General features: G+C 38.0%; 1 protein-coding gene across 3 annotated transcripts; it reads left to right on the top strand.

The window, feature by feature from the left end:
* Window positions 1-121: 121 nt before the first annotated feature.
* On the top strand, window positions 122-13,095 carry arfip1 (ADP-ribosylation factor interacting protein 1 (arfaptin 1)). Of its 3 annotated transcripts, XM_074662724.1 has the most exons (10): window positions 122-523; window positions 1,711-2,108; window positions 5,329-5,430; window positions 6,898-7,006; window positions 7,517-7,618; window positions 9,273-9,364; window positions 9,609-9,830; window positions 10,003-10,160; window positions 10,675-10,849; window positions 10,947-13,095. In XM_074662724.1, exons 2-10 carry the CDS (start codon window positions 1,713-1,715, stop codon window positions 11,100-11,102), a joined length of 1,512 nt encoding a protein of 503 aa, XP_074518825.1. In that variant the 5' UTR covers window positions 122-523; window positions 1,711-1,712; the 3' UTR covers window positions 11,103-13,095. The 3 variants fall into 3 exon arrangements, with proteins under 3 accessions (XP_074518825.1, XP_074518833.1, XP_074518842.1); XM_074662732.1 differs by lacking the exon at window positions 7,517-7,618 and having other exon boundaries at window positions 150-523; XM_074662741.1 differs by lacking the exon at window positions 1,711-2,108 and having other exon boundaries at window positions 196-523.
* Window positions 13,096-13,757: the final 662 nt, after the last annotated feature.

The following is a 13,757-nucleotide window of genomic DNA, read 5'->3' as shown; positions in this document are numbered from 1 at the left end:
CAACGCAACTGCGCATCGCCTATCACTGGGCTTATGGGATATCGAGTTTTTTACTGTAATATGCCAACGTAGTGGGAAAGATTACAGCATAGGTGTTTAAGATTACAGCAAAATAGCACTTCAAACTCATGTGTCGGCCATTTACGTCGAAAAAAAAGTACCAGCCAGAAAAATGTTGACATATATTAATATTAGTGTATTTCAGCCATTGGATGTATGCTGCAACAAGCATAATTCGACAGCAGGGGGAGAGCGCAGGCAGCGAACGATCCTCATCTGTTGACAGCCGAGGGCCCACAGTGGATGTGGATCACTTTTTCCGGGGTTTGAACAGCAGGGCTAGTGTGCTTCGGGAGAGCCAAAGACCTCCGATAAAAGGCTGGTACCAAATCTTTGCAGCGTTTGCATCAAGAGTAGGCTCACAGCCGCTCAAAGAAGAAAAACAGCACACCCAGGCACCAAGAATTCACGAACTACTTACGGCTAACAGTTCGCTGCTAAAGTTAGCCACGGCCGCAGAGAGGTAATGTTAACTCAAGTTTTAAGCATTGGGGAGTTGGGTTTTCGGGAGATTACGGAAAGACTCGCAAATGTGTTATTTAACTAATTCTGCCAAGTTCGATATAAATTATGAGTTAAGCTCCTTTAACCTTAGCTACTCAACACGTTAACAGCGCTGATATATATTTACGGTAACTCAAACAAGTGAAGAGCCTATGCAGACTGACTGAGAGGCACAACCACACCAAGATTTTCTCTGTGTTGCAGCCCTTATTATTACTTTATTCATAGTTTTGACTATGTAATTTAGAAATAATTGTTTAAGACTTATCATCACTTGCATTTAAAATGTTATATCGGTTTTGGACTGTCTTTTCTGTCACGTGATCGTTCTGCAACACGTAAAATACAAACCTTGCCAAACGTGAGGCACAATTCCGGATTCGTTGCAGAGAGGAAAAAAAAATAAAAATATAATAAAACCTTTAAAAACGACGTGGTCAGTACATCAGCCCATTGTACAGATATATACCTACATAATGCGTTGTCTAAAAATATAATCCAAATGATATGTGTTTGCTCTACTCTTTTCATTAGCAACCAAATTGTGTCGACAGCCACGGAAGCCCAAACAGACATGCATTTATACTTTCTAATACTGACTCGTGGCTCTGGCGTAGGACTAAGTGTCTAATTGATGTAATAGTTATTTTGCCATAGATCAACATGTTGTTTTGTTGTCATACAGGTCGCTGGAAAATGACTCAGTTATCAAGACAAAAAAAAATTATCTCAAGATTATAACATATGTTAATACGTTATAAGTTTAACTGTTTTGTTATCCAGATTTTACAAGAAAAAATACCATCAGGTGGTAATGTATTAAATAACATTTGTATATGCATGTCTGTATAGGGTTTTTTGAGTTACTTCATACATAATCATTTTGATATTGTGACAATGTGAAAATAAATAAATTTGGAAGAAAAAAACAACTGTGAAATGTTTGATGGTTACAAGATGACAGGATATGAAGTACACATGTGTTGGACAAGTTTTACAGAGAGAAATGAGTAACTGCATTGTTTACAGGGTGCCCCAGAGGTTTCTCACAGGAACTTTAACATTAAAAAGGTCTTAGATCTTACTTAAATTTCACATACAGGCTCAGTAGGACCATTTCATACCTTCCTGTCTGTTTGTTTTCAGGTATGTCTGAAGTTAGTCTTGAGGCTGAATTGGAGAAGACCTCAGCCGAGGATCCTCATGTGGATAATGAGGAGGATGGCAGAGCAGAGGAAGGTGTGAGTGAGGCTGTAAAACAGGAAAGTTTAGATGGCAGTAGCGGGGGAGATGACAGAGATGAAGTGCTGTATGACATAGATATTGACAGTCCTGAAGAATGCACAGAGGACAGTGATAGAGACTTTAAAGAGGAGGTAGAGGAGGATATGGGGGTCCAGATTGAGAATGAGGTGACAAACAGTGATGGCGATAAAGCTGCGCAGGTGTCTGATGGGATTGAAACTGGGGAACGGGAGATGAATCATCATGTTCAAAGAGCTGAAACACCAGAGGAGAGTGGAGAATCTCACACTGAAACAAAGGTGATGTTAACCTTCACTTTGGACAATCAGCTTCCTTTGGCTTGGCTTGCTATGATGGTGGTGGTCTCTTTCCTTTATGATCATTTTGTCTCTAGACTGAATTCAAAGCTTTGTCTGATATAAATCGACAACACAAACCTTAGCTGTTCTGGTATCGTTTTTGTCTTAGAAGCATTTTAGATTTCATTCTGCAGAATGCTGGTGTAGCTCTTTGCTCTCTTGTTGATGGTGCTTCGTTGCTTTCCTTTCTTCATTGTTCTGCTAAGTGCTCCATGTAATTAGTGGTTATCAAGTCTTCATATATTTCCCCAACTCTGTGTTAATGTTGGCTTTACGCAGTAAGTTTTGTTTTAATCCAAAAGTCATTAAGCATACAGATTTCCCCATTCTTGCCTTTGATTGGACACTGGCCCCGAGTGTGTATGTGAGTCTGCATGTACATGGTGTGTGAATGATATCATTTTCTCACAATGTTTTTGAGTAGAGCCCTTGATTCCTCCATGCTGTCAGTCACATGACTGATTAAGTGTGACAGATATGAACTGCATTTTTGATGTTACTGGAATGTGTGACTCCTCAGGGTGTTGAATCATGTACTGTGTTGGGTGCAGAGCCAGAATCCCAAGACTTGTAGTTCAGAATCCATTGCCTTTTTTATTTTGCAATTAAAAATTTAGAATAGTTAAGCATGTCTCTGACAAGTCCAAAGATGTTTTGTACGTTAAGTCTAACATTTCCTTTTTGCTGTGTCCCCATAGCCATGTTGGAAATCCCTCCATAGCTTGAAAGGCAAGACATAATTCTTTCCTGTTCTGCTGATGCTGCCGAATGGACAGTTAGCTCGTTGTTGTTGTGCGTTCCTTAGCGTCATGCCAGCTCGTGTCTAGGATACAGGACTATAGGGAGCAGCACACTATGACAGGCCATACCTTGCCCCTTCTCACGCCTAACCAATTTAGAGCTATTTTGCTCCTCACTGTCACTGTTGGTAGGTATGGTGTATGCATTTGGCTGGTTGGGCCATTTTTGCCTCTGAGGCCCTGATTATCCCTGGACACCTGAAAACAAAAAAATGCTTTTCAGAAAGTTTTGTTACTGTCTGTCTTTCTTCACACCCTTTTCTAAAGCATGAAATCAGAGACGTGTCTCTCGCTGACTGCCTGTTAGAACTTGGTGTAAGGAAGAACAATCACACAGAAATTTCTCTTATCTGCTGGAGCTGGTTAGACAAGCCCAGCAGAGCTTGTCTGTGCTCCCTGCCAGCATACCTGGGTCATATGGCATTTAAGTATTTATGCATCCGTCACATGACACAAAACCCAGTAAAGTCTTCTTTACACACAGCCAACATGGAACCATAAGATGTGTTGGCTTTGGTCATTGTCATGTGTTTTTTCCCAGTTTAACGTATTGAATTTTTTTAGGGAAGAAATCGGGCTACTAAGAAAGTGTTGAATTTCGAACAATGAAATAACACACTTGCCTCTTCTCCTGAACCAGTTTGAAAGCTTAGATAACATACAAGCCCAGAGGATATATTGGGAACAAATGAACCTCTGTAAATAAAAGGGTATTAATTAATTTAATAAATACTTTGTTTAAAAATGTTAAAGATGACACCTTCTGTACCCTCACCTGAATTGAATATGGGGTCATCAAATCCTTGAAAAGGCACAACAGTGCTCGTTGATCAATTTTCACTGTAATTTATTTTTAAAAGGGCAAACTTACACTTTTATGTCCAAGAAGTGTATCTCTGTGATTCACATTTTTCCATCTGTGGTCATAGTACGTGCAAGTATTAAACATATCTATCTGGTGGAATGTGCATGTTAGCCAGTGGATGGATATTTACAAAATAAAGGTAAACAAAAGATCTACCATTGATATGAAGTGTGTTATGGGTCTTTACCTGGTATTTTTAAGCTCATGTCTTTGCTCCCACAATGAAACCATTCAGTCTGTTTAGACTGAACCCAGATCTGGTTACCTAGTGAACTAGCAGCTATTTGCATTATTTAGATACTGGTCAAGGTCCACGTGTAGCTAAAACAGACTGGTTCAAAGATACAAACTCAGATTTATTGACTTTTATTACCTACTTTTTCACCTGTAATCTCCCCTGAAAGGTGTGTCCCCTGTCAATATTAACCAGCTTAACACCCCCCCCACACACACACACACAAACTTAGGCTTCAAAGCACACATGCAAAGCGTCATGATGTTGAGGTCATTGTCCTTGTTCACAAGTTCATTCTATGTAGGCCTCAAAAGTTGGACTAAAAATAGCACAGTTGGATCTGCAGCCTGCAACTACAGGCTGCCACGTTACTAACGCCTAGCCAGAACTGTTGTCTCCACCCTGTGGTGACAGTCTACCAGCCAACACATGAATATGCAGCTTGCTAAGCTAGGAAAGTGTCATTGTGTCACTGTAATCCACAGGCACAGTTTAGAGGGATGTTGTTTTGTACTCTTTTATAAAGATTAAAACAGGTCTGTCCACATGGTTGTCAATTTCAACCCAGGCCAAGGAGAAGCTTGTCCTTGAGCTTTTGATTCAAAAAAGATGTTTTGGTCTACAAAAGAACCAGTCATAAACAAGAAACACAGACATGAATGTAGTCTGAAATAAAATCATATTTTGGAGTCAAACCAGGTACTTTCTTTCCAATGCATTGCTTCTCAGAACAACAACTATAAGAAATGAGCTAATTAGATGAGGCATGATGCAGTAAAGCTTTTCACACACAAACACAGCCAAAAAACATCTATAAAAAATATCTGCACCTAAAGATAGGTTAATAGTTTTAGTAACCTATTTTGTGTTGTAGAAACAAGAAGTGTTGAAAGTTAATGTCAGTTGTTGCCCAAGAGCTACAGCTTCTATCCAAGGAAATGAGATGATTTGATGAAATTGGTGCCAACCTAACTTGTTTCATTCACTGTATGTATGGCATATGTCAAATGTGTTGCAGGTATTTCAATGTTATAAGATGAAATTGTGATATGGGATTATGTTAAACTTAAAATATCAACATGGGTAAAAAAATCTATCCCAGGCCAATATACAGCAGCTTGGGCTGTGTCCACAAGATGGCAGTCCACATCCACAATGTTCCATGAGGAAATCCTGAGTCCCTCTTTCCTTCTCTCATTTAAGTTTTATGAGTACTTAACAAAAAATTCTGCTTAATTTCACCCTTCTCTTTTTTTACAGGAGACTACAATGGCTGAGGAGCCCCACAGAAGCTCAGCCGCAGAGATCCCAGTTACCAGTAATGGAGACCTGGATCAGAGCCCCGAGACAGTTTTCCAGAGGGTAAGGACTTAAACACCACAGCATTTTGCAACAGCCTTTAAAGGTTTTATCACACAATGTGCATCAACAAGTTCTTCTTTAAACAAGTTTTTCAAACAAAACCTTGGGCTGATTTTTCAAATCTGTTGTTCTTCACAACATCACTCTCTTTTCTTTTAATATTTTGGTCCATCAATAATAAATCAGTCATTTCAGGATTGATGAAACTGGATAAACTTTAAACCTACTACTCTTTATGCCCAATAATACTAAACAAAGGGTTTAGTTGTTTGTATTATTGTTGAGCTGACATTGCTATTATTTGCAACAACAAGTAGCCTTTGAATTAACTGATATTATTTCAATGTAAAACTAGTAGCTGCTTAGCAATTTACATGGACAATTTTTAAAAATTGGTTGAACTTATTGTTATTTGACCATTTTTCATCTGATTGGGCTTTTGAGCTGTGAACTTATTAAAATAGAAGGCTCCATTTACATTTAGTTATTGATTCTGTGTCTACTTACTGTTTCGAGACAAATATAGAACAATCCTGAATAATGGACAACTGCCTTTTTCCAAGACAGAAAAAAAAAAGAAAAACACTATAAAACAAGGTAGGCTGTTGTTGATAATGGTACAATAGTCCTTTTTGAGTCCAGGCTGTCCATGTGTTAAATAGGTAATAAATGCAAAGGGTTTTTGTTGTCTGCTGTCAGATTTTGCAAATTAATTGTAGAAACTGCATTGCTGCTACTCATTGCCCATTCTTTATAAAGGTAAACTCTGATTGGATGGGACAGACCTTGTCAAACATAAGTTAAAAGGATAGCTCAATTTTTACAAGGGCAGAAAAACATTTTGTAGTTCTAAAAACAGTGCAACAATGAACAAGCTTTCTGACGGCAAATTTAAGAGCATACAAATAAACAGCATACAACAGACTTAACTATTTGACTTTCTAAGAAATAGGTGAAATTTGTGGTAGAGTTGGCTCCATTTATAGTGGTTGATATGCTAGCTTCTATTGTGGCTATATGGCAGGTTTCTTAACAAAGGGGTGGAGCAAGCCACCTGTCAGAAACACACTTACTATTACCAAGAACCTGTTAACCCCCCCCAAAAAAATAAAAATAAAATAAAGATTGAAACTAGCTCTTTAACAAATAATAATAATAAAAAGGTTAAGAAAATTATATACAAGTTAGAAAAAGTCAGCAAAAAGCAGGTGTTTTGGCAGTAAAACATTAATAACATTAATTGAAAAACACATCGTTTTTAGTATTGCACAAATCTTTCAGAGGTCATGTATCTGTTTCTTTTATTCTGAGGGTATTAATCTGTTAATGCTTGTCTTTTGTATGATGTTATTTTGATACCAATTGTCAAAAACACAAACTAAAGGAATTTTCATTTCAGAGCTGCAAGTTTAGGACGTAAACTAAATCTGTTAATGCTATATATGGTTTTCCTAATTTCCCCTGTAGGACTCTCACCCCAGTGGACAGAGGGCCCTAAACCTTTCTGAGTCCTGTGTCACCTCCAGTAACCTGACTTCAACAACAGAGGGCGTCATTGAATCAGGACCATACAGAGGTAACACATTTCACTGTCTGACTGAACTAAACTGCATTGTGCCTTTTAGTGCCGTTTCAGCTCATCAGATTTCTGTGACAAAGCAGCTCATGAGACTCTTACCAGGCATCCTTGTTTGTTTGATTACTTGAAACAGAGTTTATCTGATTCCCAAGGCCCCATTTTTGTATTTAATCTCTGAAACATAAAAGGCATTAATTTGAATATGTAAAGGTGAATACCACTTGAATTAAATCAGTTTGCTTTGATCTCCAGGTTGTAACCCTTCTTTCCTTTTCATCATCATCATGCCCTTATTGTACATGCAAATAAAAATCTCACCGTTGAGGCCTGTGTTGTGTAGCCTGTTTACCACGATGTTGCCATGGCTACTTTCCATATTGTGTACTCTGGTGGTTGAATCACACACACTCAACCTGGGGCATGAAGAGAGCCGCTGTAATAAATAAACACAAACAGGAAATCAGCATCAATGAGAAACTTCAGACTGTAACTCTGACTGTCTCCCAGGGTCAGCAAGCCTGCCCACATCTCCTGTGGCATCTGTAGCTCCCAGCTCAGCTGTCGCTAGCCGCCTTGCGCGCTCTTCCAGCTGTAGTCAGGCTGAGAAAGGTACCTGAAGCAAGGAGTATGAATCAGATGACACCTAATCAGTCACTCTACACACAAAATTAACCACAGTCTTTTATACCCTTCTCACTTTCAGCAGTTACTTACCTGCTCCTTGTTGCTACAGGCTGTCCTGCATTCAGAACCAAACCTTTCCTTTTTTCATGCTTTTTGCCTTTGTGAACTTTACCTTTCAGTAAACCTGGGATAATTTAGGAGGTTCTCTGCTTTGCAGTGACTAAATACATGTTTGCATAATCCTTAGAGTCATTTCCCTGGATCCAGATCTAAAGAGCTTTAGATCTGATGCACCTGTTGATACCAAAAGAAACTGCCTGGCTTGAAAAGAAAACTGCTTTCAAATTTGAACTGAGTGGGTTTTCCTGTTCGTTACCCTTTGTCCTTGCAGAAGTTGGCATCCTTGGTAGCCCCTTCAACAGAACCCCAAGACTGACAAATATAGTAAAGGGCTGTCAAAAATATACATGACTGGCTTCATTAACATATTGGGTTTTAGTTCTACCATTACCTGAAAAGAGTTTATTAAATTTTAAAAAATTGGACTGTCTGGAGCATTCCCTCATCCACTATATGTGAAATAAGCCAAACCAGTCCTCTGTTTGTTGTCTGCCTATGTCTGACAACAAACAGCCTGTGACTAAAGACACATCATGACCACACGTTTTGAGAAACGCTGTTAAGAGCTAGTCTAAAATCTTTTCTGGTCCTTGACTCATACAATAATGGACTGAAACAGTGCAAAAATGTTTCTTTTAGAAACTAAGGGACTGTGTTAAATGATTAAAAAAAGGTTGCATGTAACCTTCAATATAGCACCTTAAACTCAAACTCAGTGAAGTGTCCTCATGGTTTAGGTTCATGGGGGCCAAACACCCAACAGACTTCTTAGTTATATGTCTCATAATCTGTTACAGCATCACTGTTTAAGTATCTAAATCTTTTTAACTGCTTAAAACTTTGTTAGCTTGCTAGCTCCTCCTGGAGGCTAATGAGTAGCGTACTAGCTTGTTAACAATGTATCTTTGGTTTTGTAGCTCAGTTTGTTTTGGGAAAAAGAGCAACTGGACATAAAATAACATTCAAAATTTTAACACTGAAGTCAATGATGTATTTACAAAATTGTCCTTTGATTGAATTAAGTACAAATGGTCTTAAAAAAAGACACATTAGTTGGCTAGCTCTATTAGCTTTAGCTCTCAGTTTTATACTATCTTTTAGTCTCAACTCATTGTATTTGACTGTCAAAATTATCATTGTACTTATTTATTTTGCCTTCACCTCTTTATTTGGCTTATCTCATACCCTTAAACTATTCTTTGTCAGTTTTGGGGGCTCAGTTTTCTTCAGTACTTCTCCTCTTTGCCCTTGTCACAAGCCCTTCACATAATTTTTAGTGTTAGCACTAAAAAGTCATGATGTGTGATTAATATTGTTTGTAATTTTGTATTTTTATGTAGAAAACCAGTGCTGCCTTTAAAAGGGGAGCATGTGGTCTGTGTTGAAGTTGTAATGTTGATTTGACAATCACAATTTTAATCATACTAAAGTTGAAGTTGGACGGTTTTATTGTTACCACAGTTCTCTAAGCTGGAAATATATTCAACACTCACTAAATAAATAATCTTTGATTGTCCAGGTGGAGGAGCAGTAGTCCTGTCAGATGACTTAAAGAGCCCGGCCATGGAGAAATTGGACCTAGTGAGAAAGTGGAGTATCAACACATATAAAGTAATCCTCACACTTTCTATAGCCTAGTTATCATTCTTATTCTCTCCTAAGTTATTGAAGTTTCCCAGAAATCTCTTCTCTTGCTTAGGACTTTGTATGCTGGCCCCACTTTGTTCTTCTAATTCTCTGTTTGAGTTTTTTTTCTTTAAGAAGTACTGTAGAGACTGCAGCAATCTTTATTTTTCAGACTGGACTAAAACTCCAAGTACTGCATGTGTGTTCATTATCCTGCCATCCTCCACAGTGCACCAGACAGATCCTGTCAGAGAAGCTGGGCCGCGGCTCAAGGACGGTAGACATGGAGCTGGAGGCTCAAATCGAAGTCCTTCGTGATAACAAAAGAAAGTACCAGCACGTAATCAAGCTGGCTCAGACGCTGGCCAATCAGCTGTCTCAGATAATGCAGACACAGAGACAACTGGGTGACGCCTTTGCTGACCTTAGCCTCAAGTCTCCAGAACTGCATGTGAGTCTACATATAACATTTAAATTGAAAAAAAAAAATTGTGTCTTCAGTTGCACCCTTCTGCTGTTAGGCTGGTGGTCCATGTTACAAATACCAGTGTGATTGTATTTACTTCAAAACGATTTATTTACAAGTACATTTTAGGAAGTTGACTTGATTTTGTCTTTTTCAGGAGGAGTTTGGTTACAATGCAGACACCCAAAAACTTTTGTCCAAAAATGGAGAGACACTGTTGGGTGCAATCAACTTTTTCATCTCAAGTGTTAACACTCTCGTGGACAAAACAATTGAAGACACCATGGTCAACATCAAACAGTATGAAATTGCCAGGTAGGTAATGTCTGCAGGAGTTTTCCACTGAGCCTTTGCCTGAAGGCTCATTAATGAAAGTGTGGATTTTTTGTTTTCTTTTGAGAGAAATGTAAGAGTCATTTTTAATATGTCTTAATACTAATGACAATATCAAATCTAAGCAGTCAAAGTGCTACTAGAGGTCTGTAACCCCTCAAGGCTGCTTTTAAAGCTCCTGTGTGGAACTTTCAACTTGTGTAGACCTTGTGATAATCAGTTTATCTGAAACTTACCCTACAGCACTGGTTTCATACATTTTTAAGAACTATACTGAAACATTGAGCATTCTCTCTGGTGGTATTGGTTTCTTTTGTTGACTATAAAGAAAAAATATCAATTTCAGTGTGTGTCATAACCAGCTAAAAACTTGCTTTAATCTCCTCAAAAAATATGAAATATGCAGAGGTTGTGGTGGTTGTTGCTTTTTTGCTTGTATTCAGGTTCCATGCACTTTACATATTTCTGACACTGATCGAATGAAACACACTTCCAGGGTTGAGTATGACGCATATCGCACAGACTTGGAGGAGCTGAATCTGGGACCACGTGATGCCACCACCATGCCCAAGATAGAGCAGTCCCAGCAGCAGTTCCAGATCCACCGGGAGAAGTATGAGAGAATGCGAAACGATGTCTCAATCAAGCTGAAGTTTTTGGAGGAGAACAAGGTCAGGTTGAGTTTCTGCTGCACATGTTAGCACCACAATGTTGACTTTTAATATATTAATGTATTAATTCATAGTTTTTTCCCCTTTCATGCAATAGGTGAAGGTTTTACACAACCAGCTCATCCTGTTCCACAATGCCATCGCTGCCTACTATGCTGGAAACCAACAGCAGCTGGAAGAGACACTCAAGCAGTTCCACATCAAGTTGAAAATGCCAGGTGGGGACAGTCCATCATGGCTAGAAGAGCACTAATTGTTCCTTTTGAAGCCATAGTGGCTTAGTTTGACAGGAAATGTCAAAATCTACAAAAACAACAGGAACTACCCCCCTTCCTTCTCCCTTCAACTTTACTATCACTGCCTTTAAACTTTCAGAATATTAAATCTTTCAACTCATGCAGAACATGAAAAAACAGAAAAGAAATCCTATAATCTGTTTTATTCTGATGTCAAATCATCCTTTACATGTTGCAGTTCTTGAAAACAAAGGAAATGCACTTTTATACTGTTTGACAAATCTGTAAAACCAGTGTTGCTGCAGTAAACATGTTTGGAAACTGTAAATGGTCTTTTGTACTCCAGCATATGAATGTTGTTCCTCGGCATGGCAGACATGTTGGCTCTGGATGGGCAGCTACAGGATCAAAATGACTGCCGTTATTTACATTACCTTTATCAGCCCTACTCAGACAAATGCTTTATGAGAGTCACATGTGGACACTTCAACTGATTCTGAACATATCTCTCATGATATGACTTTACATATGTCCTGATTGCCCAACACTTATTGATCATGCAAATGCAAAGCTTATTGACCCTGATTTACTTGATAGTTGACATTTTGGGTATTAACTTGTTGACTCCTCAACTAAAAGATCAAGACTACTTTTGTTTCTGTACATTTAATACAAGGCTTCCAGTGGCAGCTGTTTTAGTATTAAGACTCGGACACAAGCCTGGCTTTGTCCAAAGGTTTAAAAGAAAAAGTCCTGTTTACCTCAAATCCAAAGCATAACAAATACAGTCACACAAAACAGAGCCAGGCTAGGTCTGATTCCAGTATTAATGCTAAACTATGCTAACAAACTGCAAGCTTTATTAAATGTGGAAATATGAGAGTGGTATCCATTGTCTCAACTAAGTCTGGGCAAAAAAAATGTTCCAAAATGCCAAGCTATTTCTTTTAAACTAATATCTACAATGAAACAGATTTCATATTACAACAAATTATGCATGTTGAGATATTAATACTATGACTTGATGCCACTTTTTTGTCCCTCTTTACTTTATTTCTTTTAAGCATGTGCCTATTTGTCTCAATCCATGGCACATGGCTAAATGGGTCAAAATGTTATTCTTTAATTATTTAATAGTAATTTTTTTTTTCTTCCAGAAAAAATGAAGGACCAGCCTTAAGTGACTAAATGTGCCTTGAATTTACTGAATTTGACCTTCTCTCTACCCCTGTGTGATACCTTACCTGGTCCTGTTAAAGAATACAGGGGCTGTCAAATATTTTTTGGGACCAACTCCTCCCTTCATGAAAGGGAACGGACCAAAACACACACACACACAGGATGTACAGTTTAAGCCTATACATTCTGAAACACTCCTTAATGTAAATGCGTACTCCAGGAACTTCAGAAAGTATTAATGTATTTGAAGACTTGTTCTTCTCAAAGATATTTATCCATTTTGCACATGTGCTCATTTTTGCATTTGAAACTAATTATGACAAACTTGGAAAACCTGTATGATACATAAGGTGAAAACCAAAATGGGATAAAGTAAAGAAACTTCTTTTTTTTTTTTGTAAATTTGAAAGACCAGCATCCTTTGCCTGAGCTGCTAAAGGTTTCTTTTATTGGACTTTATAAAAGTATGTTTTTCACAGAGGACATGTTGTACGCTGGTATTGATAACCTGCTGTTTTGTCCTCAATTTGTACTACTCATGTGGATCAACATAGCAGTTTGAGAGTGTGGATCTTGTACAACAATTTACCCTTAAATAGAAGGAAATATATATTTATAATTATCTCTATTTTACCCTGTATGTAGTCGGTGATCAATGCTGCAGTTTGACTTTTTTATTTCCTGGAGACATACAGAATGATGTGCTAGTGCTAGTATATGCTAGTGGACCTTTTTAATAATGAAACATTACCAGCAAATGTTGAGTTAAGAGAGGATTCTGGATGTTGTGTAACCTCTTTGGGAAATTAAAAGTTCTTTTCTTTAAGAATACTGGGTCTTGTGTGTTTTTGTTGCCGTATTTTGTCACTGAAGAGGTGGCGAGGTGATGCTTTAACAGAAGCTTTAAAATACATACAATATGGGGGCAAGAGCAGCTTTGACATGCCCCACGAGAGACAACAATCATTTTTCTTAAACCTGTTCCTCTTTAACCATGCTTTTTATTAACCTGTCTGTATACATGGTAGTGGTTAATATTGTGTTGACATATGGATTGAAATTGATTCATGTTTACACAGGTCTGGGTACTTTTGTATTTCTCTATGGGAATTTATCATCACAAACTACCACACCCAGAGGCACAGTCTAAATTCTTTATTTCCCTTTGGGTTTTTATGATCACAAACCCACCACACCCACCGGTACAGTCTACATTTGACAGGATCTTTTTAATCCTTAGAAAAGCCTCAAGGATGTTGATGACTGTCGCAGTGATGTTTTATCTCCAGGCTCTTTAAACAGCAAGCTAAGCAAAATGAGTTTGACCATACTCAGTTATTTAAAGAGGTTTTAATTTCTCCTGTCGTGCATTAATACATTTTACATTACATTTTACATGGTAATCAAGATGTATCCAAAGATGAAAAATAATGTTGTATCCAAAATAAGACAGTTACAAGTTTGCTCTCCTTTTTTGAGTTTACATTGTTGTC

Source organism: Halichoeres trimaculatus, unplaced genomic scaffold, assembly GCF_033239565.1.
Source record: "Halichoeres trimaculatus isolate MK-OKI-2021-1 unplaced genomic scaffold, fHalTri1.1 fHalTri1_scaffold_2, whole genome shotgun sequence".
NCBI lineage: Eukaryota > Metazoa > Chordata > Actinopteri > Labriformes > Labridae > Halichoeres > Halichoeres trimaculatus.
This window is presented reverse-complemented; position numbering and strand designations above follow the sequence as displayed.

Coding starts and splice junctions, on each gene's coding strand:
- arfip1 (XM_074662724.1), top strand. CDS start 1,713: ATGTCTGAAGTTAGTCTTGAGGCTGAATTGGAGAAGACCTCAGCCGAG. Junction 2,109..5,328: donor AATCTCACACTGAAACAAAG/GTGATGTTAACC, acceptor CTTTTTTTACAG/GAGACTACAATGGCTGAGGA. Junction 10,850..10,946: donor AGTTTTTGGAGGAGAACAAG/GTCAGGTTGAGT, acceptor TTCATGCAATAG/GTGAAGGTTTTACACAACCA.